Source organism: Lolium rigidum, chromosome 7, assembly GCF_022539505.1.
Source record: "Lolium rigidum isolate FL_2022 chromosome 7, APGP_CSIRO_Lrig_0.1, whole genome shotgun sequence".
Lineage (NCBI taxonomy): Eukaryota > Viridiplantae > Streptophyta > Magnoliopsida > Poales > Poaceae > Lolium > Lolium rigidum.
In genome coordinates this window covers 278,323,496-278,349,950 of record NC_061514.1, presented here as the reverse complement: position 1 = coordinate 278,349,950, position 26,455 = coordinate 278,323,496, and the positions used below count along the sequence as shown (strand labels likewise).

The following is a 26,455-nucleotide window of genomic DNA, read 5'->3' as shown; positions in this document are numbered from 1 at the left end:
ATATTCACCACCCCAATCAGATTGGACAGCAAGAATCTTTCTATCAAGTTTGCGTTCAACGAGTTTTTGGAAATTGACAAAAGCAGCAAATGCATCAGATTTTTTCTTAAGCAAATATATCCAAGTAAATTTACTATAATCATCGATGAAGCTAACATAATAATCATGACGTCCAACAGAGGTGGGAGCAGGACCCCATACATCAGTAAAAACTAATTGAAGAGGTGCAGTAGATACACTGAAGGACACAGGATATGGAAGTTGATGACTTTTGGCTCGTTGACAAGAGTCACAAACCGACTCAATAGTGGACTCCCTAACAAAAGGTAACTTATTCTTGCTAATAATTCTTGTAACTATAGCTAAGGATGGATGACCAAGACGACTATGCCACTTGGAGTACGAGGGCTTGGAGACGGCAAAGGCATGCTTCTGAGATTGGTTGGAGGACACCAGGGATGATATGAGAGGGTAGAGCCCGCCGACACATCGCCCTCTATGTATGATGCGCCGTGTGACCTGATCCTTAATCAAGAAAAAGAAGGGGTGAAATTCTATGAAAACACCGTTATCATATGTGAAGCGATGGACGGATAGTAAATTTTTAGTGGCATGTGGGACATGAAGCACATTGCGAAGATGAAAATTCTGAGCAGGAGTGCGAACTAAAGAGTGCCCAACATGGGAAATTTCCATACCTTGACCACTGGCCGTGTTCACACGATCATGTCCTTGATACTGGTCGCGAACTGTCAAGTTGTGGAGCTCGCCAGTGATGTGATTTGTTGCACCGGTGTCGGAGTACCAGTTGGTGTCTACCCCGTATGAGGCAACATGGGCCTCCTTGTCATCAGCGGAGTCATCATCATCATCTTCAAACCGCCACCAGCAAGCCTTGGCCGGGTGACCCTCCTTGTTGCATATCTGGCAGATGATGTCGACCCAAGGGGTAGTACGGCGACGTCCTCGTCCACGACCACGCCCCCCTCCTGGAGGAGCACGGCCACCGCCACGGCTTGAAGTAGAGCCGCGATCTTCACGGCGCCGATCATCACGCCGTTCCCCACGGTCACCACGGTCACCGTGGTCACCGCGGTCACCACGCGGACGAGAGGAGAAGCGGCCCCGGCGCTGGCGATTGGCGAGGTTGGCCGAGGTGTCGAAGTCTGTAGTAGTGGAGCCATTGAGGAGCTCCTGGCGCTGCTCGTAAGCGTTCAGCTGCGCATATAGGTGGCTGAGAGTGATGGGCGTCGTGACAACGCCAAGGGCAGCCACAAGCGCGTTGTAGGGGGCACCAAGACCTGCGAGGATGAAGGAGACGTGCTCTCTGGTGGAGACCGTGCAGCCAGCAGCGGCAAGTTCATCGACTATGCCCTGCATCTTGGTGAGATATACCGACGTGGGCATGTTCAGCTTCTTCGTGTTGGCCAGAGCGATGCGGAGGTTCGTGACCTTGGCTTCGCATTGAGAGGCGAACATCTCCTCAAGGGCCTGCCAAACTCCGGCGGCGTGCTCAATCCGATGCACATGAGGTAAGACCTCAGAGGAGAGCGATTGGAGGAGATAGCTGAGAACGGTTTGATCCCGACAGATCCAGGCATCATAGGCTGGGTTGGGCGCCGTCTTCGGCGTCTTGTCGGTGTCATCGGCCGCCGGGGAGACCGGCAGAGTCTCGGGAGGAGCTGCATCGGTACCATCAAGGAGACCGAACTGGCGAGCTCCACGGATCGCCGGTAGGACCTGGGCGCGCCATCCAGGGAAGTTGGACCGCGTCAACTTGTCAGTTGGCGGATTGCCAAGGTGCAGCACCGGAGCACTGGAAGAGGACGCCATGGCGAGGCGTCTGAACGGCGGCGGCGACCGAGAGTAATCTAGGGTTTGGGGCAATCAGTTTTGTCGGCGAAGAGGCCGGCCTGATACCATGTAAAACGTAGGATCAGGTAGGAGAAAAGCCTACTCGGATGATTTCCGAGGTAGGGTTGTCGTTCTATTTATATTGGGCTCATAGCCGGTTGTTACAGAGTTTGTTACAATATCAACACAACATCGTATCCAATACAAACTGCTACGATGTCTAACAGGGATATCTAGTTTCATACCCCTCCTTTGTTAGATGTCCTCATTTGTTCCCAGCCTCTAAACTTTCCTTCGCATTTGCCTGAGATCTTGTCTCAAACTCTCATAAGAAGGTGAAAGGAACTGACCGTTATCCTGATGTGTGGGGCGCGCCGCAGCGTGTGGGTCTGCGTAAGGGCCGCATCGTTGGGTCCGCCGCTCACCTCATGCCCCTAGACGATTTGGGAAACAAAACAGAACATTTTTCTCTCTCCCTCTTCTATATTTCACTAGTCCTGTATCTCTCTTTTTAGAAATAAATCAAAGCACTTTCTATCTCTTTATTTCGCTAACCTCATTCATTCTTTTTGCCTAATTTAGTAGCAAATCTATAGCAGCTTCTCTTTCTCTTTTGCTTAGATGTTGACTTGTTTCAGCTTTGCCTAATTTAATAACAAACATCGCTTTGGTCAAGCTTGAGTGATCAAGTGAATTTATTGTTGTTTATGGTTGGCCTGTGATGTAGTATCTCTAATAACAATGTGCTTGACATGTTATCAAGTGATTTTTTTGGTACATGCTTCACAATTTTTTTGTATTTCTATCAAAGCATTGTGAAAGACCCAATTCAAGCTAGTATTTTAATAGTTATTTGGCTAAAAATGGCATTTTGGACCTTTAAATTTAGGTTTCCTCCAGCTTTAAAATATTCTTTCTTTGCTCCGCGAGCTTAATAGTGTAAGGAGTCGGCCTGCGATCCCATTACCATACCGAACTCGCCCCTACCCCATACCTAACCCCTGACAGTCCTTGTGGGAGCACGCCACTGCCGCTGACCTTGCAAGACCCCACCGCGCCGCTGATACACTTCCATGCCGCAGCCATAGGAGATCAACATTGGTTAGTCAAATTTGTTGGCCGCTAAGATTTCCTTTCCTTGAAGGGATCCCTTCTTTAAATCCCACCGCTAACCTCGCATGATTTTGGATTTTGGGGACATAAATCTTTGGATATTCTTAGATGTATTTTATTTGTTTCTGAATTTATCTATGTGCTTGCCTGGTACATATGTAAGTATATTTTAATGCCATTTGTAGGATCCAAATCTAAGCAAAGTAAAAAAAGTGAACCGTATTCCAGTTCTGATGATAGTATCTACTACACTGACATTGATAGTGAAAAGATGACACTGTAGCTAAAAGGGGTAAATGTATATTTGGACTGTAATATTGAATTTTACTATGCAACAATGTGCTACTCTCTATTTTTTTCTCTTTCATGTAAGGTCCTTCTACCGATGGTAGCCTAGGCATATTATCGGAATACCGACGACGGAGAGATATGCTGACGGCTCTTTTCCAGCCATAGGCATCTGGAGATTACGTCGACGGCCCCAACATTTAACCGTCTGACACCTCCCTCTTTTCATGTACCGGGCAAAGTGATTTCCGCACGAGACACCATGCAAGCAACTTGGCATGGTCGGAGACCGAGTCTCCGAAACGCTGCAAATAAACAGAAATGGAGCACGGAGCCCGCAGCGTGCATGGCCAACTAGGGATTCTCTGAACATATATGGTAGCTTCACATGCCAGTAGCTTCACATGCCAGTTTCACAAAGCACGCCTCTCTAACTGGTTCCAAAGTCTAAAGTTTTTGGCACAGTTTTTGGACGTTGTGGGTGCATGCATATTCGGTGGCAAGCTAAAGGGTTTGTGCGAGTCAAGGCAACGTGCGCACTGTGTGTGGGAGCACGCGACCGACGAACTGAATTAACTAAAAAAACTTTGACGATAGTAGAATCTTTGGAACCGATGCCAATTGAATAATGTCTGCACAATGCTTGTGAAACTTTTACATGTGTGTATGTGTTGTGTGCGAACTTGTACCACTCAGATCGATGGTACATTTACTGTAGAAAATTACAGCGTAGCAAATGCAGAGACAAAAGTACTTTGATACCGTGTTGTAGAATTGATGAACTAGCCAACTATCTTAAAAGTCTTAACTCATAAGAACTAATGAGACTAGGAAACCCCGTCAAAAAAATGAGACTAGGAAATATATTTATATTTAAACAATCCTCTCGTGTCCATGTTATTTTATTCCGGTGTAGGCCTCAGAACTTTTATTTTTATTTTTATTTTTTTATTATCACCTGATCAAGGTTTCGAACTTGAGACCTGCTGACCCTGATATCATATATTCATATTGATTGAAAAGAAACAATCTAGATGTTAGATAATCGGATACATGTTATATAGGATGAAAAATCCCCATCGATAGCATGTAGATGGACGGTGCCAATCATGTTGGTGTACTACACCATACACGTTGGACATATTATATCAGTACTTAGTTAGTACTCCCTCCCTCCATACCAAATTAAGTAGCGCAATGTTGCTCGTATTTGGTCTAGATACGAATGAATCTAAGAACGTTTCAAATTTTTTTTTTGAGAACCCGAAGGAGTTCTGTGCGTCATTTCATTAAGATAGAAGAAAGAAATAAGTGTCGGTTACAAACACGGTACTAGAGATGACCCACCTCCACCAACCCACCACACGGCAGGAGCACGACCCTAGGTCACACACCTCCCTCTAACCCACGCCTACTCGAAAGCCAGAGGCTCCACTCCTAAGCAACATCATCGAGGACTCTAGAGGCCGTCGCGGCGTTGTTATTGAAGACCCGCTCATTCCGCTCGAGCCACAAGGATCTAAGCACCAACATGATTGCGGAGTTGGCAACCTTGGCGTTAGAACGGGAGAGGTGGCCATCTGAATCCGGCATCTAGGTTAGAAGCAAACTGTCCGCGGCGGGCATCGTCAACGTCAGCCCTGCGCGTCGGAAGAAACCCACTCAAATGCAGCAAGCGAAGGGGCACTGCAGGACAAGATGGTCGGCAATTTCGTCGGCGGCACTGCACAGCGGGCACACTACATGAGATGGCAGCCCGCGACGCAGCCTCCGGTCGGCCATCCAGTATCTCCGGCGAAGCGATAGCCAAGCGTTTTAGTATATGGTTTCGCTCATTTTAGAAAATGAAGTTGGGTAACTAGTTTGCAACAGAGGCAATAGTTACAGGAGGTGAAACCTTGGCATCATGGTAGCTTTGACTTGTAAGGGCATGTACAACGGGAGCGCTTAGCGTGGGCGCCAGGGTCATAATCCCGTCCGTTAGGCCTAATTCCCGATCGATATTGGGATCTGGGCTGGAGTCGACGCAACAAGTCGCGTCGGGCGCTAGGCTTCTTTTTTCAGCAGAAGGTTGTTTGACCAGCAGCGGGTGCTATGTAGGCACTAAAAAAACAATCTAAGATGCATACGAGTCTTTCTGCAATGGCGGCAGTCGCTAAAAATTAGCGATGTAGAGGTTAGGCGCTTGCACGACCGATTCGTTTGATAAGCGTCCGGTTTAAGCGCCCAACATAGCTGATAAGGATGCTTAGCTGATAAATAACGTTTTGGAATTATCTTTTTACACTTAAGCGCCTGTGCAGGGGTTCCCCGTTGTACATGCCCTAAGGCATCATGAGAGCATCACTAGTAGTACCCATAAACCCTCAAATCTGTAAAAATAACCGTTTTTTTTACAATTTTCGGCGAGAAAAAAGCGTAGACTAGAACCCCTAAACCCCTAAATTTAGAGGTCCAACCCCTACTCCCCATTCCAACCTGTAGAAGTGAGGGTTGGGGAGGCCAAACTGCCCCAACCCGCACTCCTCTTCCAACTCGCGCGGGACGGAATTTTCACCGGCCCAACCTCCCGCGTCCGCACCACTGCCCGCCGCCATTCCGGCCGCCCCTCGCCTCCCCTCGTCGCGCGCCGGCCGCCGCGAGCTCCCCCGCCCGTGGATCCGCGCCTCCCCGCGTCATCCCCGCCGCCCGCGGATCCGCGCCGCCCCGCCCGCCTGTCGTCGCCCGCCCGCACGCCCGCCGTCGCCCGCCCGCCCGCCGTCGCCTCCCCGCCTCCCCGTCGCCCGCCCGCGCCCGCCTCCCCGCCGCCCGATACGGCGTCGTTGTCCGATGATTCCGGTTGGTCATCGTCGGATGATTCGGATATTGAGGAGTTGCTTCAAGACGACGATGTCGAGATGGTGAGCCTCCTCATTGACGTGCAAGAGTTTGAAGACCGCAAGAAGCTGATGGATCAGAGGAGAGGGTCGAAGATGGGGCGAGTCACCAGCTACCAGAACCGCGCTCTCGGCCACGATCAATTGATGCACGAATACTTCGCGGAGGTATCGACATACCCACCACGCCTCTTCCGGAGAAGGTACCGAATGCACCGTAGTTTGTTCGTGAAGATTGTCAATGATTTTGCGGTCGCCTCAGATTACTTCAAGCGTCCTAGATCCACCGCCGGTATCATGGGGTTTAGTGGGTACCAAAAGATATCGGCGGCAATGCGGGTGCTCGCCTATGGCATACCCGCGGACTACACTGACGAGTATCTTCGCATTGGACAAGATACAACCACGGAGTCCATCCGTAGGTTTGCAAAATTGGTCATCCGGTTGTATGGTGATGTGTATCTTCGAGCACCCAACGAAGAAGATACAAAGAGATTGATGGAGATGAATGAAAAAAGGGGATGGCCGGGGATGCTTGGTAGTCTTGATTGCATGCATTGGACATGGAAAAATTGTCCAAAGGCATGGCAAGGCATGTATTGCGGTAAAAGCCGTGATGCAACCATTGTGCTTGAGGCCGTGGCATCGGAGGACACATGGATTTGGCATGAATTTTTTGGTTTGCCGGGCACACTCAATGATATCAATGTGCTCAATAGGTCTCCTTTGTTTGCAAGATTAGTTTCCGGGGATGCTCCTACTTGCAACTACAAGGTCATGAACAATGAGTACTCAATGGGATACTATCTCACCGATGGCATTTATCCCGAGTGGGCAACTCTTATGAAGTCCATCAAAGAGAAAAATGGGGTGCCATTAACCAAAAAAGAGGCTCTTTTCACCAAGGCACAAGAGGCAGCCCGCAAGGATATTGAGAGAGCTTTCGGTGTTTTGCAAGCAAGGTTTGCCATAGTTCGGGGTCCAGCTCGTTTTTGGGACAAAAAAACCTTGGAGAACATCATGAAATGTTGTGTGATTCTACACAACATGATCCTCGAGGATGAGAGAGGGTTAAACATGCCTTGTTTCTATGACAATGTTGGTACCCGTGTGCAACCGGATAGAAACAGTTCTCGTGTATAAGATTTTCTTGAAGCACATCGTCAGATTGAGAATGAAAAGACTCATGCCCAGCTCCGGGATGATCTAGTAGAGCACCACTAGCAGTTGGATGGCCGGCGGCAAGGCCAATGATCTACCATTGTTTTACTTTTTCTATGTCCTATTTGATTCAAAATATTATTGTCATTTGCAAAAACATTGTTGTAATAACTTGAATGATTTTATTATGTGTTTGAAACTGTTAGATGTATATATCTATATATTGTAGTTTCCCCATATGTTAGGGGGCTTTCTGCATATGTGCACCTGTACATGTACTATATATTGTGGCCTTTGGCCCCCTGATAATACAACAAGCATATTGCCCTAACATGGTATCAGAGCAAAAGTTGATCCTCTAAATTTCCCTACCGACGCGGCCGACGTTGCTTGTTCCGTCGCCCGTCCGTTCCGATCTGCTGCTTCCTCCGCTCGATCTCGAGATCGCCCTGGTCTCCTGCTTCGATTCCGTTCCCCGCGCCCGATTCCTGCGCCGCCTCACCTGCTTCCGCCCGCGCGCGTGAGACCGCCCCCTGGCCCGTCCGTGCGAGGCCGCCTCAGCTGCTCCGCCCGCTCTGCGTGAGGCGCGTGAGATCTCCATCGTGTACTGCTTCCTGCCATCGCTTCCTGCCAAATTTCTTTCCAGTGCGTTTGCCGGCTGATCTCCTTGCGCGTGAGATTGGTTCCATCTCTTTGCGTGTGGCCGTGCGTTGTCTTCCAGCTGAAAAAAAAAGAGCAAAAAAACAAAAAAACAAAAAAAAAAAAACTGTCGTCGGCTGTTGTTACCCGATGTCTACTTCCGCTGATCTCGCCTTATCTTTGGGCCTCCCTTCGGTACTTGGTATTTGTCCGCTGCCTCCGTGTATGATGGCTAGCCGTTCTTCGTCGCCGTTTGCGGCCTCTTCACGCGACCCTGCTCGCGCTTCACCGACTTTTGCGGCATCTTCATGCGGCTCTGCCCGCGCTTCGCCGACTTCGTCTACGTCGGCCCGCTGCTCTACATTGACTTTTACGGCCTCTTCCCGCGGTTATGGCCGCGCTTCGTCGACTCCGTCTACTTCGGCCTGCCGCTCTACATCGACTTTCGCGGCCTCTTCACGTGGTTATGACCGTGCTTTGCCGACTCTGTCTTCATCGGCGTGTTGCTCTCCGTCGCCCCCTTTGGTGGCCTCTGTGCGTGTGGGTGATAGCTCCTCGTCGGCACCTGATTATACGTCGACCTCTCCAGTCGCGCCCCTCTCTGCGCATGAGATAGCGCAGCTTCACCGCCTGCTTGATGCTTGGGATTCCAGTTTACGTCAGCAGCCTCGCGGTCCGAGTCTCCGCCCTCGTCCTCATTGCACCTACTGTGGCAAGGTTGGCCACACTTCCTCCACCTGTTGGACGCGGGATCCCAGTTTACGTCAGCAGTTCCAGGACCGTCAGCAGGCTGGCTTTTCAGGATCTTCTGCAGTTGCACTCTCTGATCAGGACATTCTCAGGGGTCTTCGTGGTCCCGCTCGCTACTACGGACTCTTCCTCGCCGGGCGGCTGCGAGTTCGTGGCTGGCTCTTCTGGCACTGCGCGACCACCAGTTTCTACATAGTCAGGTACGTCCCCGTGGTATCTGGATTCTGGAGCTTCCTTTCATATGACCTCTGAGTCTTCTATTCTGTCTGCTCTTCGGTCTCATATTTCTCCTGTCCGTGTTGTCACGGCTGATGGTACCTCTATTCCTGTTTCTAGTATAGGCACCCTTTCTACTCCCTCTTTCTCTGTCCCTGATGTTTCTCATGTTCCTCGCCTTCAGATGAACCTTTTCTCTGCTAGCCAGCTCACCGATTATGGTTGTCGCGTCATTCTTGACGCTGAGTCTTGTGCGGTTCAGGATCGTCGCACACATGCCCTGGTTGGAGCTGGCCCTCGTAGCCGTAAGTCTCCGGGGCTTTGGGAGTTAGACTGGCTTCGTGTTCCTTCCGCTGCCACTCCATCTGCCAGTTCTCCTCCGGTTGTTGCCTCTGTCACCGGCTCTTTTCAGCAGTGGCATCATCGTCTTGGTCACCTTTGTGACTCTCGCCTGTCGTCTTTGGTTCATCGTGGCCTTCGGGGTCCGTCTGCGGAGATGGGTCGTTACATTGTCAGGGCTGTAGGTTAGGCAAACAGATTCAGCTTCCTTATCCTACTAGTGTGTCTGTCTCTCAGCGACCGTTCGATTTAGTCCATTCAGATGTTTGGGGTCCGGCTCCCTTCGCTTCGAAAGGGGGCCATCGATACTATATCTTATTCATTGATGATTTTTCACGGTACACACGGGTGTTTTTCATGCACTCTCGCGGTGAGGTGCTTTCTATTTATCGGCGTTTTGCGGCCATGGTCCGCACTCGGTATTCCTCACTCATTCGCGTGTTCCGTGCTGATTCTGGCTGGTGAGTATATCTCCCGGCACCTTCGTGGTGTCCTTGCTGAGGAGGGCACCCTCGCTCAGTTTTCTTGTCCCGGCGCGCATGCTCAAAATGGCTTCGCCGAGCGTAAGCATCGTCATCTTCTTGAGACCACCCGTGCTATGATGATTGCTTCTTCTCTTCCGCCACATTTCTGGGCTGAGGCTGTTGCTACGTCGGCCCACCTCATTAACATTCAGCCTTCCGCTGCTCTACAGGGTGGCATTCCCCTCGAGCGTCTCTCTGGTGTTTCTCCAGACTACTCTACTCTCCGTTCATTTGGTTGCGTCTGCTATGTCCTTCTGCCTCCTCGCGAACGCACCAAACTGACCGCTCAGTCTGTTGAGTGTGTTTTTCTCGGATACAGTGATGAGCATAAGGGCTATCGCTGTTGGGACCCCGTTGGTCGTCGGATGCGCATCTCTCGTGATGTCACGTTTGATGAGACGCGTCCCTTCTATCCTCGCCCCACCTCGGGTACTTACCCGGTGGATGATATCTCTTTTCTTCTTTTTCCGGATGCACCCCCGGCTGTCCCTCCTCCCCTCCTTCCTACTTCTGATGCGTCCCCTTCGGCGCCATCCTCTCGTTCGTCTAGTCCACCTAGTACTCCTCGTTCTCCGGCTTCGGCTCCTTCCGATGCTTGTCCCTTCTTCCTCTTCTTCGATGACTTGTCTTCTGCCGATGAGCTTCCCCCTTCACGGCCTGTTCGTCAGCGTCGTGCTCCAGCTCGTTACTCTCCTAGTCAGTATGGTCTCTCTGTCGTTTCCGAGCCGACTTCTTATCGGGATGCCGAGCGTCATCCTGAATGGCAGCTTGCCATGGCTGAGGAGATCGCTGCGCTTGAGCGCACTGGCACTTGGGATCTTGTTTCTGTAGGATAACGTTGCATAGAAAACAAAAATTTTCCTACCGTGAACACGCAATCCAAGCCAAGATGCAATCTAGAAGATGGTAGCAACGAGGGGGTATCGAGTCTCACCCTTGAAGAGATTCCAAAGCCTACAAGATGAGGCTCTTGTTGCTGCGGTAGACATTCACTTGCCGCTTGCAAAAGCGCGTAGAAGATCTTGATCACGATCGCTTCCGGCGCCACGAACGGGCAGCACCTCCGTACTCGGTCACACGTTCGGTTGTTGATGAAGACGACGTCCACCTCCCCGTTCCAGTGGGCAGCGGAAGTAGTAGCTCCTCTTGAATCCGACAGCACGACGGCGTGGTGTCGGTGGTGGTGAAGAAGTCCGGCGGAGCTTCGCTAAGCGTGCGGGAACTATAGAGGAGAGAGGGGGCGGCTAGGGTTTGGGAGGGGGGCGCCGGCCATCTAGTGGTGCGGCCACCTTGTGGTGCTTGGGGGTGACCGGCCCCCTCCCCTTGGCCCTCATTATATAGGTGGAACCCCAAGAGTTGGTCTCCAAGTCTTCGAATAAGACCCGAACCAAAAACCTTCCATATGGAGGGAAACCTAGCCAAGCTAGGACTCCCACTAGAGGTGGGAGTTCCACCTCCCATATGGGGGGTGGCCGGCCCCTAAGGGGAGTCCACTTGGGACTCCACCCCCACTAGGGTTGGCCGGCCATGGAGGTGGAGTCCCATGTGGACTCCACCTTCCTTGGTGGTTTCTTCCGGACTTTTCTAGAACCTTCTAGAACCTTCCATAGAACCTTCCGCGTCAATTTAATTCACATAAAATGACATCCTATATATGAATCTTATTCTCCGGACCATTCCGGAACTCCTCGTGATGTCCGGGATCTCATCTGGAACTTCGAACAAATATTCGAACTCCATACCATATTCAAGTACTACCATTTCAACATCCAACTTTAAGTGTGTCACCCTACGGTTCGTGAACTATGCGGACATGGTTGAGTACTCACTCCGACCAATAACCAATAGCGGGATCTCGGAGATCCATAATGGCTCCCACATATTCAACGATGACTTTAGTGATCGAATGAACCATTCACATACGATACCAATTCCCTTTGTCTCGCGATATTTTACTTGTCCGAGGTTTGATCTTCGGTATCAATCTATACCTCGTTCAACCTCATCTCCTGACAAGTACTCTTTACTCGTACTGTGGTATGTGGTCTCTTATGAACTTATTCATATGCTTGCAAGACATTAGACGACATTCCACCGAGAGGGCCCAGAGTATATCTATCCGTCATCGGGATGGACAAATCCCACTTGTTGATCCATATGCCTCAACTCATACTTTCCGGATACTTAATCCCACCTTTATAACCACCCATTTACGCAGGTGGCGTTTGATGTAATCAAAGTACCTTTCCGGTATAAGTGATTTACATGATCTCATGGTCATAAGGACTAGGTAACTTATGTATCGAAAGCTTATAGCAAATAACTTAATGACGAGATCTTATGCTACGCTTAATTGGGTGTGTCCATTACATCATTCATATAATGATATAACCTTGTTATTAATAACATCCAATGTTCATGATTATGAAACTAATCATCCATTAATCAACAAGCTAGTTTAAGAGGCATACTAGGGACTTCTTTGTTGTCTACATATCACACATGTACTAATGTTTCGGTTAATACAATTATAGCATGATATATAAACATTTATCATAAACATAAAGATATAAATAATAACCACTTTATTATTGCCTCTAGGGCATATCTCCTTCGAGTCTCCCACTTGCACTAGAGTCAATAATCTAGTTTACATTTGTAAAGATATAACACCTTGGCCTTCTGGTGCTTTATCATGTATTGCTCACGGGAGAGGTTTTTAGTCATCGGATCTGACATGCTCAGAAACGTATGTATTTTGTAATTTATTTGCGTCTTAACGCATCACTCATTTCCAAATGAGTTGGCATTAAATATGTTTGATCTTCTGGTGGAACCTTAATTCCGCTGTCTGAAATATGTCACTAATATTGTCACACACAATATAGCTTCAAAGTTCCGACTCTGTCGGAACTACACCAAGTTCTCAAAGAACCTCTTGACTTAACATCCTTTGTCATTGTCAAAATAATGACATACTCTGCCTTCTTTTGTAGAATCCGTCACAATATTTAGAACTCTTCTAAATCTAGCATAGACAACTTCTAGCTCATTGTGCTACCTTTTAAACAACACTTAGTCTAATTTGAGATTGAAATTATATTTTATATGTGACAAAACCAATATCGGTGTAACACCTTACAGCGATTTGTTTGTCATTTCTTCATACAAAAATATATATATATCCTTAGTTCTTCTAAAGTACTCAAGGATATTCTTACTATCGTCCAATGATCATCATATGAATCATTCTGGTATATGCTCATAACACTTTATAGCACATGATATCTGATTGTGTACATATTATTCGTGATCTATAATCACTCATGTGTTTTTACTCATTGAGTGTCGAGATACACTCAAGTCTTGTTAAACCTTTACATGACAAGAACATTTTCTTAATATTTCTATATTGAACTACTTCAATATCCATCATATGTACTTTGACTTAAACTTATTTATGTGTTTCAATCTATCTTCATAGATCTTGACACTAAATTTGTTTCAGTCCATATCCTTTCATTGAAGTTAATTCTCAATGAAACCTTTTTAATCAAGTATATAATCATTTATAACCAACTATATGTCACCTACATAAAGTATTATAAATGTGTCTTAGCGCTCCCACTTAATTTCTTGCAAATGCAAGCCTCTTCATCATCTCTGATGAAATCAAAAAAACTCTTTGACTATTTCATCTGGTGAAGATTCCAACTCCGTGATACTTACTTCTTCCAATTGAAGCTTGTATACCTATCTAGTATTCCACGGACCAGCAAAACTCTTGGTTGTATCTTGTATACATACTTACGTTAAGTAGTGTATTTTGCCATCCTACTAGCATATCTCATAAAAGAAATATGTAGTGATTACTAGAATAATCCACATAGACTATAAGTATTGCTACGGAAGATCTAATCTTATCGTATTCAACTCTTTGAACTTTGTCGTAAATTTTTTTTCGATAAGTCAAGCTTTCTTCAAGGATATTTCATCCAAGTCTATCAATTTCATAGATCCATTTACTTTCATAAAGTATTCATCTATCTTGGATTTCATGGCGCATGGCCATTTTAACGGAGTCGGGGCCCATCATAACTTCTTTGTTTTGTAGTTGGTTTATCATTGTTCAAAATCAATCCTTTGTCCACAAATCATTTATTTGATCACAAAGTAAACCATACCTACAAGGTTCAATATGTACTTCGATCTCCATGGCTAAAACACTTTGTAGTCATGAGAGCCATGATCGTCGTGGCCGCTTCCGAAACCAATTCCGATGCTTGCGCTACTCGATCATTATGCTCGGGTTCATAAACCTTATCAAATTATATTGTCCTCCCACTCAAATACTTCACTCGAAACAATTTCTCGGAAATAAGAAACATTGACAAACACTTTTGTCTTTGTCTCGTGGGAAGAATTCCCAATTAAATCTCTGGGATAACCAACAAAGATATTCATCCGATTTTGGTTGACTATTAGGGTTTATACCCATGCCATAACTTGTATGGTGTCATTTCAACGGATCATGATGATGCTCTATTCAGTGTAAAAGCGGTAGTCACTAAAGCATAATCCACAAAAATATAATGGCATTAATATTTTATCTCATCATTGATCCAACAAAGTTTGGATATATCTCTTGGATACTTCATCATCACTATGATACTACAAGAAACGTAAGTTGTAGAACAATTTCATAACTCTCTTAGATGTTCGCTAAAACTTGTAATTCAAATATTTCCACCATGATCCAATCATAGATATTTGATTTCTATTACGATGATTTCCACTTCATACTGAAATTTATTTGAATCCATTCAAATGTTTCAAACTTCTTCCTTATTGAATATATCCACATATATACTCAATTCATTGTTGAAAGTTTTCATGAAGTATAAGAATCTCCCGCACACAACTATGCCCAGTGAATCACATACATCATCATGTATTTTTCCACTAAGTTAGTTGCCCATTCAACTCTTGGCCTATGAACGGTATTTTAGTCATTCTCTTTAGAAAAGATTTGCAAGCGTCAAACGATTCAAAAAATCAAATGACTCCAAAAATCCATTTGCATGGAGTTCCTTCATGCGTTCCTTTCTAACATGACCTAAATGGCGGTTCCACAAATAAGTGGAATTCAAATCAATTGCCTTATGGCATTTTAGCGTCAGTGTTATGTATGTGTGTTTCACTATTAAGATTTATAATAACTTATCCATCGTACATGGAGTAATGTCATAATTTAAACAACTCATTGTTTTGATTTGACCAGAGCAAAATAACAATTATTAAGTTCTTTATTATAAATTCTAAGGGCTAGGTAGAATGCCAACGATAAACATAACAACACTTTATTATGTTCTAGACGTGCATTATTACCATATTCCTTATCAGTCACTTAGCCATTGTATTCTTGTATTGCGTTGTTTTGTATGACACTTCATACCAACCAATATGGTACTAATACCCAAGAATTTCATTGTGTGACCAAACAAGGAATACATTCATAACATGTATATCATTTATATACACCTGAGCTAGACTTTCTAGTATTTTCTTTCTTTCTGCCAATAATCTTTTTGTAGTTTCTCTTTTATCTTTCCTCATTATTCAGAAAAATACTTCAACATCAATAACTTCTAGGTTTGTTGGTCAAATACTAATAACCTTGAGGTTCTTACTTTGAAGTTGATCATCATATGACAAGTGTTCCGGATTTCACTATTAGTAACCTTTTAATATGATGAACAATTTCACTCATAATATTATCATATCATGAAGACTTTTCGAGACCATGTCTGTACATGCTAGGCTCGTAAAGTATAACCTCAATATTCGCATGTGCAAATCTGGCTTGCACCCGTTGTATGCACACGTAGAATCTATAACACCCGATCATCACGTGATGCTTCGAAACGACGAGTCTTAGCAACGGTGCATACTAAGGACGATCACTTCATGGATATGCGAATATTGTTAGTGCCCCAATGGTTGGAGGATTGGGACGCCTTGCGTCTTCAACCTTCGTACATTCCCATAAAACTTTATGAGTTTATGTAGTCTCACCAAATTATATTCTATCATCTTGCAATAAGGTCTTAGATATCATATATATCTCATACCTTGATTATTTACGAAAACTAAATTTTCAGCTCCTTACTTTTCAAACAGATTTGAACTTCAAGTTTCACGGAGACAAGATAACTTTAGGTACTAATTGAAACCATAGCTCTCTGAATCAACAATGTGAGGTTTACTAAAAGTTTGCAATAGGACTTAATCATTTCTTGATTCTTTAACAATACGGTACCAATCCGTAAAGTTTCTTGTCAGATTTTAACAGTATTTCTATCTCAATAACAAGACTAGCGCATGGTAGAAAAACGGATGCCAATACTACAAAATTAATTCATAATACTACTCAGACTATTTTTATGATAATTAGTTCATGTTTTAATCTAATTACTAATGAACTCCCACTTAACACAACATCCCTCATAGTTGTTAAGTGGTACACGATCCACATCCACTACACCAAAACCGATCATCACGTGAGATAATGTAGCTTCAATGGTGAACATCAACATGTTGATCATATCATCCATATGACTCGTGTTCAACCTTTCGGTTTCCGTTGTCCCGAGGCCATGTCTGTACATGCTAGGCTCGTCAAGCAAACCCAAGTATTCCGTGTGTGCAACATGGCTTACACCCGTTGTATGTGAACGTTGAGTCTATCACATCCGATCATCACGAGATGCTTCGAAACGACGAACTTTGGCAACGGTGCATACGAGGGGAGAACACTTTATTATCTTGATATTAATGTGAGGGATCATCTTATAATGCTACCGTCGCGATCTAAGCAAAATAAGATGCATAAAGGATTAACATCACATGCAGTTCATATGTGATATGATATGGCCCTTTTGTCTTTGTGCCTTCGATCTTCATCTCCAAAGCACGGACATGATCTCCATCATCAACGGGCATGATCTCCATCATCGTCGGCGTAGCGTCAAGGTTCATGGCGCCGTCTTCATGGTTGTTCACCTCATGTAGCAACTATTACAACTACTTTGAAATACTACTCAACATGAAATTTAAAGACAACCATAAGGCTCTCGCCGGTTGCCACAATACAATAATGATCATCTCATACATATTCATCATCACATCATGGCCATATCACATCACCAAACCCTGCAAAAACAAGTTAGACGTCTCTAATTTGGTTTGCATATTTTACGTGGTTTAGGGTTTTCGAGTAAGATCTAATCTACCTACGAACATGAACCACAACGGTGATACTAATGTTGTCAATAGAAGAGTAAGTTGAATCTTCACTATAGTAGGAGAGACAGACACCCGCAAAGCCTCTTATGCAATACAAGTTGCATGTCGAACGAGGAACAAGTCTCATGAACGCGGTCATGTAAAGTTAGTCCGGGCCGCTTCATCCCACTATGCCACAAAGATGCAAAGTACTCAAACTAAAGATAACAAGAGCATCAACGCCCACAAACCATTGTGTTCTACTCGTGCAACCATCTATGCATAGACACGGCTCTGATACCACTGTAGGATAACGTTGCATAGAAAACAAAAATTTTCCTACCGTGAACACGCAATCCAAGCCAAGATGCAATCTAGAAGATGGTAGCAACGAGGGGGTATCGAGTCTCACCCTTGAAGAGATTCCAAAGCCTACAAGATGAGGCTCTTGTTGCTGCGGTAGACGTTCACTTGCCGCTTGCAAAAGCGCGTAGAAGATCTTGATCACGATCGCTTCCGGCGCCACGAACGGGCAGCACCTCCGTACTCGGTCACACGTTCGGTTGTTGATGAAGACGACGTCCACCTCCCGTTCCAGCGAGCAGCGGAAGTAGTAGCTCCTCTTGAATCCGACGGCACGACGGCGTGGTGTCGGTGGTGGTGAAGAAGTCCGGCGGAGCTTCGCTAAGCGTGCGGGAACTATAGAGGAGAGAGGGGCGGCTAGGGTTTGGGAGGGGCGCCGGCCATCTAGTGGTGCGGCCACCTTGTGGTGCTTGGGGGTGACCGGCCCCCTCCCCTTGGCCCTCATTATATAGGTGGAACCTCAAGAGTTGGTCTCCAAGTCTTCGAATAAGACCCGAACCAAAAACCTTCCATATGGAGGGGAAACCTAGCCAAGCTAGGACTCCCACTAGAGGTGGGAGTTCCACCTCCCATATGGGGGGTGGCCGGCCCCCTAAGGGGAGTCCACTTGGGACTCCACCCCCACTAGGGTTGGCCGGCCATGGAGGTGGAGTCCCATGTGGACTCCACCTTCCTTGGTGGTTTCTTCCGGACTTTTCTAGAACCTTCTAGAACCTTCCATAGAACCTTCCGCGTCAATTTAATTCACATAAAATGACATCCTATATATGAATCTTATTCTCCGGACCATTCCGGAACTCCTCGTGATGTCCGGGATCTCATCTGGGACTTCGAACAAATATTCGAACTCCATACCATATTCAAGTACTACCATTTCAACATCCAACTTTAAGTGTGTCACCCTACGGTTCGTGAACTATGCGGACATGGTTGAGTACTCACTCCGACCAATAACCAATAGCGGGATCTGGAGATCCATAATGGCTCCCACATATTCAACGATGACTTTAGTGATCGAATGAACCATTCACATACGATACCAATTCCCTTTGTCTCGCGATATTTTACTTGTCCGAGGTTTGATCTTCGGTATCAATCTATACCTCGTTCAACCTCGTCTCCTGACAAGTACTCTTTACTCGTACCGTGGTATGTGGTCTCTTATGAACTTATTCATATGCTTGCAAGACATTAGACGACATTCCACCGAGAGGGCCCGGAGTATATCTATCCGTCATCGGGATGGACAAATCCCACTGTTGATCCATATGCCTCAACTCATACTTTCCGGATACTTAATCCCACCTTTATAACCACCCATTTACGCAGTGGCGTTTGATGTAATCAAAGTACCTTTCCGGTATAAGTGATTTACATGATCTCATGGTCATAAGGACTAGGTAACTTATGTATCGAAAGCTTATAGCAAATAACTTAATGACGAGATCTTATGCTACGCTTAATTGGGTGTGTCCATTACATCATTCATATAATGATATAACCTTGTTATTAATAACATCCAATGTTCATGATTATGAAACTAATCATCCATTAATCAACAAGCTAGTTTAAGAGGCATACTAGGGACTTCTTTGTTGTCTACATATCACACATGTACTAATGTTTCGGTTAATACAATTATAGCATGATATATAAACATTTATCATAAACATAAAGATATAAATAATAACCACTTTATTATTGCCTCTAGGGCATATCTCCTTCGGTTTCTCCCCTTCTCGGTGTTCGTCCCATCACGTGTAAGTGGGTCTATAAAATTAAGACTCGCTCCGATGGATCTCTTGAGCGCTATAAAGCGCGTCTTGTGGCTCGTGGTTTTCGGCAGGAGCACGGTCGTGACTATGATGAGACTTTTGCCCCCGTGGCTCATATGACTACTGTGCGTACCCTTCTTGCTGTTGCTTCGTTCGCCGCTGGTCCGTCTCCCGGCTTGATGTTCGAATGCTTTTCTTAATGGCGAGTTGAGTGAGGAGGTTTACATGCAGCCTCCTCTTGGATATTCTGTTCCCGATGGGATGGTTTGTCGTCTTCGACGTTCTCTCTATGGTCTCAAACAGGCCCCTCGTGCACTGGTTTGAGCGCTTCGCCTGCTGTGGTGACTGCTGCTGGTTTCTCTCCTAGTCTTCATGATCCAGCACTTTTCGTTCACACTTCTCCTCGTGGACGTACTCTTCTTCTTCTTTATGTTGATGATATGATCATTACTGGTGATGATCCTGAGTATATTGCCTTCATCAAGGCTCGTCTTCGTGATCAGTTTCTTATGGCTCGATCTTGGTCCTCTTCGCTATTTTCTTGGCATTGAGGTTTCCTCCACTTCCGATGGTTTTTCTATCTCTCGGGAAAAGTACATTCAGGATCTTCTTGCTCGTGTCTGCTCTTGGGGATGCGCGCACGGTCGATACTCCTATGGAGCTTAATGTTAAGCTTCGTCCCTGCGATGGTGATCCTCTTCCTGATCCCACTCGTTATCGCCATCTTGTTGGGAGTCTTGTTTATCTTGCTGTCACTCGTCCTGATATTTCTTATCCTGTTCATATTCTGAGTCAGTTTGTCTCATCTCCTACCACTGTTCACTATAGTCATCTCCTCCGTGTTCTTCGTTATCTTCGTGGCACGATCACTCGTCGCCTTTTCTTTCCCCGTTCCGGCTCTCTCCGGCTCCAGTGCTATTCGGATGCTACGTGGGCGAGTGATCCTACGGATCGTCGTTCGCTTTCGCTTACTCGTGTGTTTCTTGGTGGTTCGCTTGTTGCTTGGAAGACGAAGAAACAGGACGCAGCTTCCCGTTCGAGTGTTGAGGCTGAGTTGCGGGCTATGGCTTTGTTGATTGCCGAGGTGACTTGGTTACGGTGGTTGCTTGCGGATTTTGGGGTCTCTGTTACGACACCCACTCCACTTTTGTCCGACGAGTACGAGTGCTATCGGTATTGCACGTGATCCGGTCAAGCATGAGCTGACCAAGCATATCGGTGTTGATGCTTTTTACACACGTGCACGGGTACGGGATGATGTTGTTGCGGTTCATTATGTGCCTTCGGATTTGCGATTGGCGGATTTCTTTACGAAGGCACAAACTCGAGCGCAGGCATGATTTCTTACTCTCCAAACTCGGTGTTGTGGATCCACCATGAGTTTGCGGGGGGGGGTGTTAGATGTATATATATATATATTGTAGTTTCCCCATATGTTAGGGGGCTTTCTGCATATGTGCACCTGTACATGTACTATATATTGTGGCCTTTGGCCCCCTGATAATACAACAAGCATATTGCCCTAACAGAAACTACTATTCGGTGTTGTAATAATAATTAGAATGATTATTTTTCTTTCAAACTGTTGTTGAGATGATGAAATTTGTGATATGTTATATGACTGTTTCAAGGATAGGGTTGGGTTTGAGGGTTCTAGTCTTTGCTCCAGTTTTTCAATCTCTAAACGTGCCAAAAATGCTCATTCTCAACCCTTAAAACGGTTTGAGGGTTTGAGGGTTTAGGGGTACTACTAGTGATGCTCTAAATACATACAAGGCGAAGCCCATTTACCTTTTTTTTGGTAGAGAGAGTCAGTGACAGTCAGCGAGGGTATGACAAATTATTAGTGGCGAGTGCCAGATTAGTGAACGGCCACCTGGAGAGCAGCACATAGATACATGAGATGTTTCCAGGGGGCGGCAGCTCCAGGTATGGATCGATCCTTAGAAAGTTTTATGTGGCGGTGGAAAAGGCCAGCTCACACCACCACTAGACCGTAGTAGACTACCAAAAGGAAGCGGAAACCATGCAGAAAAAGCTAAACACAATGCACTTGCGTCCAAGAAAAAGGAGTACACATTTATTATTCTTATATAATAATACAGTCAAAAAAGTACAGAGTTAGGCATTTCAAAGCCGGCCGCTCCTGAGCAGCAGGCGAGCGAACAAAAATTCACCGTACTTGTAGTACGGATGAGTTGCCGGCCCCCACATGGCGGTCACGATCAATTTGGTCAAATCAGAGTCAGACCAGTTCGACCAGTCGACCAGAGAGGAGGTGCACTGGATGGAGGCTTGTGCCTTGGAGGCCTTTTTCATTCTTTCTTTTGGTTGAAAGGGGTACGTACGCGCCTGGGCCCCGGCCAGGACCAACATGCACGTGGCTTCTTTCGCACCGGGCCCGGCGGGCCAGATAGAAGGTGACAACGTGGACTTGCTGGCCCATTCTTGTCTCACGCGACTCATCCACCGACCGGTGACGGTGAGCCTCGTTTCAGCTAGCCACTGCTATGTGCTCTGGCTTCTCTATTTGATCATCACGATTCACGAGTCCACACGATGATTTAATTGTCCACCATGTAAAAAAACGATTTGTAAACCAGAAAATTCAGGATGCCAACTAATGAAAAGATTGTACATACCAATGAGATACCTATTTCACTATTTGAGTCACAACTTATCTCGATTCCGTTGCTTTGTCACGTCAGTACGTTTAAATAAATAGTAGTACTGCATTATTACTTTCAAGCGTTAAATTTGTACTGCTAGGGAGAAATCTTTATCATTAAATGTGGTATATCTGGAGAATCCATGGATTTAATTGCATGCCTATATATACAGGCCACAAATACTCCAATTTATTTATGCTTATATTTACAATTAATAAGGAGCAATTAAATAGTATTTACAATCTTCTTTGTATTTGGCAAAATTTCTCCATGGAAGGCTTAATTTCGAGCCATTAATTCACCGAGGCAGAGGGAAATAAACTATCGGCAGGAAAAATATGTTTCATATGAGGGGCCTACCTTATAACATGGCTTAAGGCGGTGCTGGGAAAAATATATAGAAAGATTTTTATATCGAACTATTATATTATGTAGATTTTTTCCCTAAAAACATGATCATACTTAGCGTAGTTTGATTTTTGAAAAAAAAACTTATTCATTGAAACAAATGTAGTATGTATTTTCCGACAAGAACTACTTATGGATGTATTGCAATAGGACGGTAGATCAAAACAATATCGAGAATGATGCGAGAGATGTTCAATTTGATAAAAAAAAAACAATCGGAGTGTAAACCCCATGACCATTTAACATCGCGTCGCTTGGCCACCCCCTCCACGGCATCCACTGCTCATCATGATCCATCGATCCTCATCACGAGGTGCGAGCACGCGAGGCCAAATCAGGAAGCCAAGAGGAAGGGTCACGTCTCCGGGCCAAGTACAGAGGTTTGCACTACGAACCACCACGAAATGACCTTTTTTGCACATTTAACTCAAGTAGTTAGAGGTAGGCACGCCACACGGAAGGTGTCGCCGTGTATCCTCCATTAGTAACTTACGCGAGTATCGGCCAGTGCACCGCGTAAATGATACCGCTAGATGACATTATTATATCTCAGTTTGTGAACTGACATAGCGTTACCACAGAATACACGTAAACCTATCGAAACACGTTTTCTATGTCGGAACAAGTATATCACCACACTTCAACCTCTAGAAGTATACAAAAGTCACATGCAACACAATTAACATGATGTGCAAATGCTTGAAATTGTGGCGATAAAATGACTATTTCTTGCGGGTAAAAAATGACTATTTCTTAATTGTCCAAGCCTCCTTGCCATTTACAGGGTATCATAGTTTGACACTTGCACTTCAGAAATTTCCAGAGGTGGGCCATCCCACACACTCTATATATAGCACTGGCCTCCACCGCCCACAACCATCAAACCACCTTCCTCTCCTTCCTCCACACTCCCCAAACCATCGCCATCGCGCACCTCCCCCCACGCATCTTGTTGCTTTCCTCCGGCCGCTATTCCGTCTCTCCCCTGTGTTTCGGTATCGCCATGACGAACCACGCCGCCTTCACCGCCGAAGACGCGGTCACCGCCGTTCCGCCGCCGGCGCAGGCGAGTCGCCATTTCTCATCGTTCCCGCCGCGGAGGGCGCGCGACTGCAGGAATGCCGCCCTGGGCCGCATGGACCTCGCCGCGTCGCTGCTGGACTCCATGAAGGCCTCCTCGCCCCGCCATGCCAAGTTCGACGCCGCCGCCGACCAGGAGGACTGGATGGTAAGTGGACATGCAACGATCCGTGGCAGCGTCTTGGTAACTCTCTCCTTCTCCTCAAATTGAAGAATTAATCGTTGGCTGAATCGCAGGAGAAGCACCCGTCCGCACTAGAGCGGTTCGAGGCCGTGGTGGCGGCGGCGAAGGGGAAGCAGATCGTGATGTTTCTGGACTACGACGGCACCTTGTCGCCGATCGTGGAGGACCCCGACAGCGCCTTCATGACCGAAGACGTCAGTTTCTATCTGCTCTCTGCTCTGTTAACAAGCTAGCTAGGTCTCCCCGGGTGGTAAATTTTTTTGTTGACGCATATGCAGATGAGAGACGCGGTGAGGAGCGTGGCGCAGCATTTCCCGACCGCCATCGTCAGTGGGAGAGGCAGGGACAAGGTACTGCTTTCTTCTTGGTTCCTTCTGTTGCTTTTTTTGTTGCTTTCTTGGGGCCATTTTTTCTCCGGGCCCCTTCCCTTGATACACCATGGAGCTGTAAAAGGAATCTTCCAGGTTTTCTCTTTGCAATATTTTCGCGTGATTTATTTTACTGTCCTTTTTTTACCAGCCACATGACATGGCATGCATGACGCCTCTTTTTGGCTAGGCGCGATATGCAAAGAGCTACTATAGCAAGGGATTTATTGAGCATTTCTTGTTCCGTCCTAAGCTATTTATCAAAAAAAATTAAAACAAATGAATCTATACACCGAAACACGTCTAGATACATACCTCTATCGCAGCAAGAGGGAGCCTACAAAAAGGCAGATCCTTTGCCTGTTCTTCTTTTTCCTAGTGCTTTAAATGTGCGCTTTCCTTTAACATATTTCTCCCTACAAAGATAAAAATACACTGAATTAATGGCCATAGTCTGGTTTACACACACAGGTGTTTAACTTCGTGAAGCTAGAGGAGCTCTACTACGCTGGGAGCCACGGCATGGACATCAAGGGCCCCACCACAGTGTCCAACCACAAGGCAAAGGTCAGTTAGTCACTATCTCTCTAGGCTTTTTTTTGTCTTGATTTATTATCTCTACGGTCTGCACTTTTCTTCATGGAAGATACTTTTCCTTGCTCATGATTTGCACAGAATTTTGTATGCAGTAATCACTAATCAAGTAGTAGCGCCTTTGCCAGTTTGATGATTTGGTGGTGGTTTGATTTTGTCTTCGCAGGCTGACGAAGTTCTGTGCCAGCCGGCGACCGAGTTCCTGCCTGTCATCCAGGAGGTAGGCTGACGAAGTTCTGCATAAGATCATTATTTATCTTCCTGAGAATTAAATAACCTAGTTTCTCTTGCTGAGAATTAATCAACATTGGATTAATTGGTTCATTTTCTCGCAAAGCAGTCCACAATACGATTGACGACTGACAGGTTTTAGTGTCATGTATGTTCAGGTGTATGAGACGCTGACGGCCAAGATGAAGTCCATCCCGGGAGCCATGGTGGAGGACAACAAGTTCTGCCTCTCCGTGCACTTCCGCTGCGTCGACGAGAAGGTGAAATTTTTACATACCGAAAATACAAATGCTTAATTTTTAACTGCCTAACTAACTTTGGCATGTATATGCATGCAGGAATGGGATGCTCTAGGCGAGGAGGTGAGGTCGGTGTTAGAGTGCTACCCGGACCTCCGCCTCACCAAGGGGAGAAAGGTCCTGGAGATCCGGCCCTCCATCAAGTGGGACAAGGGCAATGCCCTCGAGTTCTTGCTCGAGTCTCTCGGTGAGTTTTTCATCACATGCAAATGAGAAAAAAATGTAGCAGTCCATGCATGTTTGTTCAGTTACTTGCTTTTCATTACTTTTTTGAGAAAATATTTAATACTTTATTGTCATTTTTATTTTTATTAAGTGGAAGTCCTAATATCGTATTTGTTTGGATGCTTTTTGTTCCTTAAAGGCTATGCCGGGCGTGGGGATGTTTTCCCAATATACATCGGAGATGACCGCACCGACGAGGACGCCTTCAAGGTACGTCCTGTAGTGCGTGCTGCACTGTGCATGCATAATTCACCTTCACTTTTGTGCTGATGCTACTTGTAAAAAAAAACTGATCTATGAACCATGAACTGATGCCTTTATACCGTTTTGCCAAAATGAAATTATAGGTGTTGCGCAACATGGGACAGGGCATCGGGATCCTCGTGACCAAGTTTCCAAAGGAGACCACTGCATCCTACTCTCTGCGTGAGCCTGCAGAGGTATATAACTATAAACACGAATATATGCTTTACTATATGTTACTTATGCATCGCTAGCTGCCTGTATATGGAATGTAGTAGCTGCATGCCTATTCTTGTGGAGTGTCTAGTGTCCAGCTAGCATGACTCTATATATAGGTTGTAGACAATGTGGGAGCAGTAGAGCACTAGAGCTAGTAGTTTTGTGCATGACACATATATGCTCTCGAACTGCTTCCCACTGAAGCTGATAGTTTGGAGGAATAAAGCAATGCAAAGCTAGATGATGTCTCTATTCTTGTAGCCATGGCCCATGGGTTATGCCATGAGTTATTATTTTTCATATATATAACCTTGGCTGGTCTTTATGTTTGTGGCACATGCAGGTGAAAGACTTCCTGCGTAAGCTGGTGAAGAGCAACGTGACAAAGGGCTAGTATTTCATCATCAACCATCTGATAGCTCGGAATGGAGAGCAAGATATATGATTAAGCTAGATCAAGTCTTATTTCGTTTTGGACTTTGCGTTTTTGCTTGTTTTAACTAGTAGAAGAATGCATGCGTGCGCTGGGATCGATATATAAGATCCAGATCGAGCAGTTAAGCCAGTTACCCTAGGCCTTGGCTCTGAAGGTTTCTATTACTGTATCCTTCTAGCAAGGTGTTGTAATTAGCCTTCCCTAGCTATGACAGAAATGGGAGTGACAAAGTAGCCCTCCTTTTCTCACCCGCACTAGTGTAAAAGAAATGTTGTTGTTTGCGTGCTCATAAACTTGTGATGTCATTCATGTGATGA

The 26,455-nt window shown here is 45.7% G+C and overlaps 1 protein-coding gene across 1 annotated transcript; it reads left to right on the top strand.

Moving 5' to 3' along the window:
* The first annotated feature begins 23,262 nt into the window (after positions 1 to 23,262).
* On the top strand, positions 23,263 to 26,096 carry LOC124675959 (trehalose 6-phosphate phosphatase RA3-like). Its single transcript, XM_047212046.1, has 10 exons — positions 23,263 to 23,487; positions 23,577 to 23,717; positions 23,802 to 23,873; positions 24,363 to 24,458; positions 24,652 to 24,705; positions 24,875 to 24,976; positions 25,055 to 25,202; positions 25,380 to 25,450; positions 25,588 to 25,680; positions 26,046 to 26,096. The coding sequence occupies exons 1-10, from the start codon at positions 23,263 to 23,265 to the stop codon at positions 26,094 to 26,096; spliced, it is 1,053 nt and encodes a 350-aa protein (XP_047068002.1).
* The last annotated feature ends 359 nt before the right edge of the window (positions 26,097 to 26,455 follow it).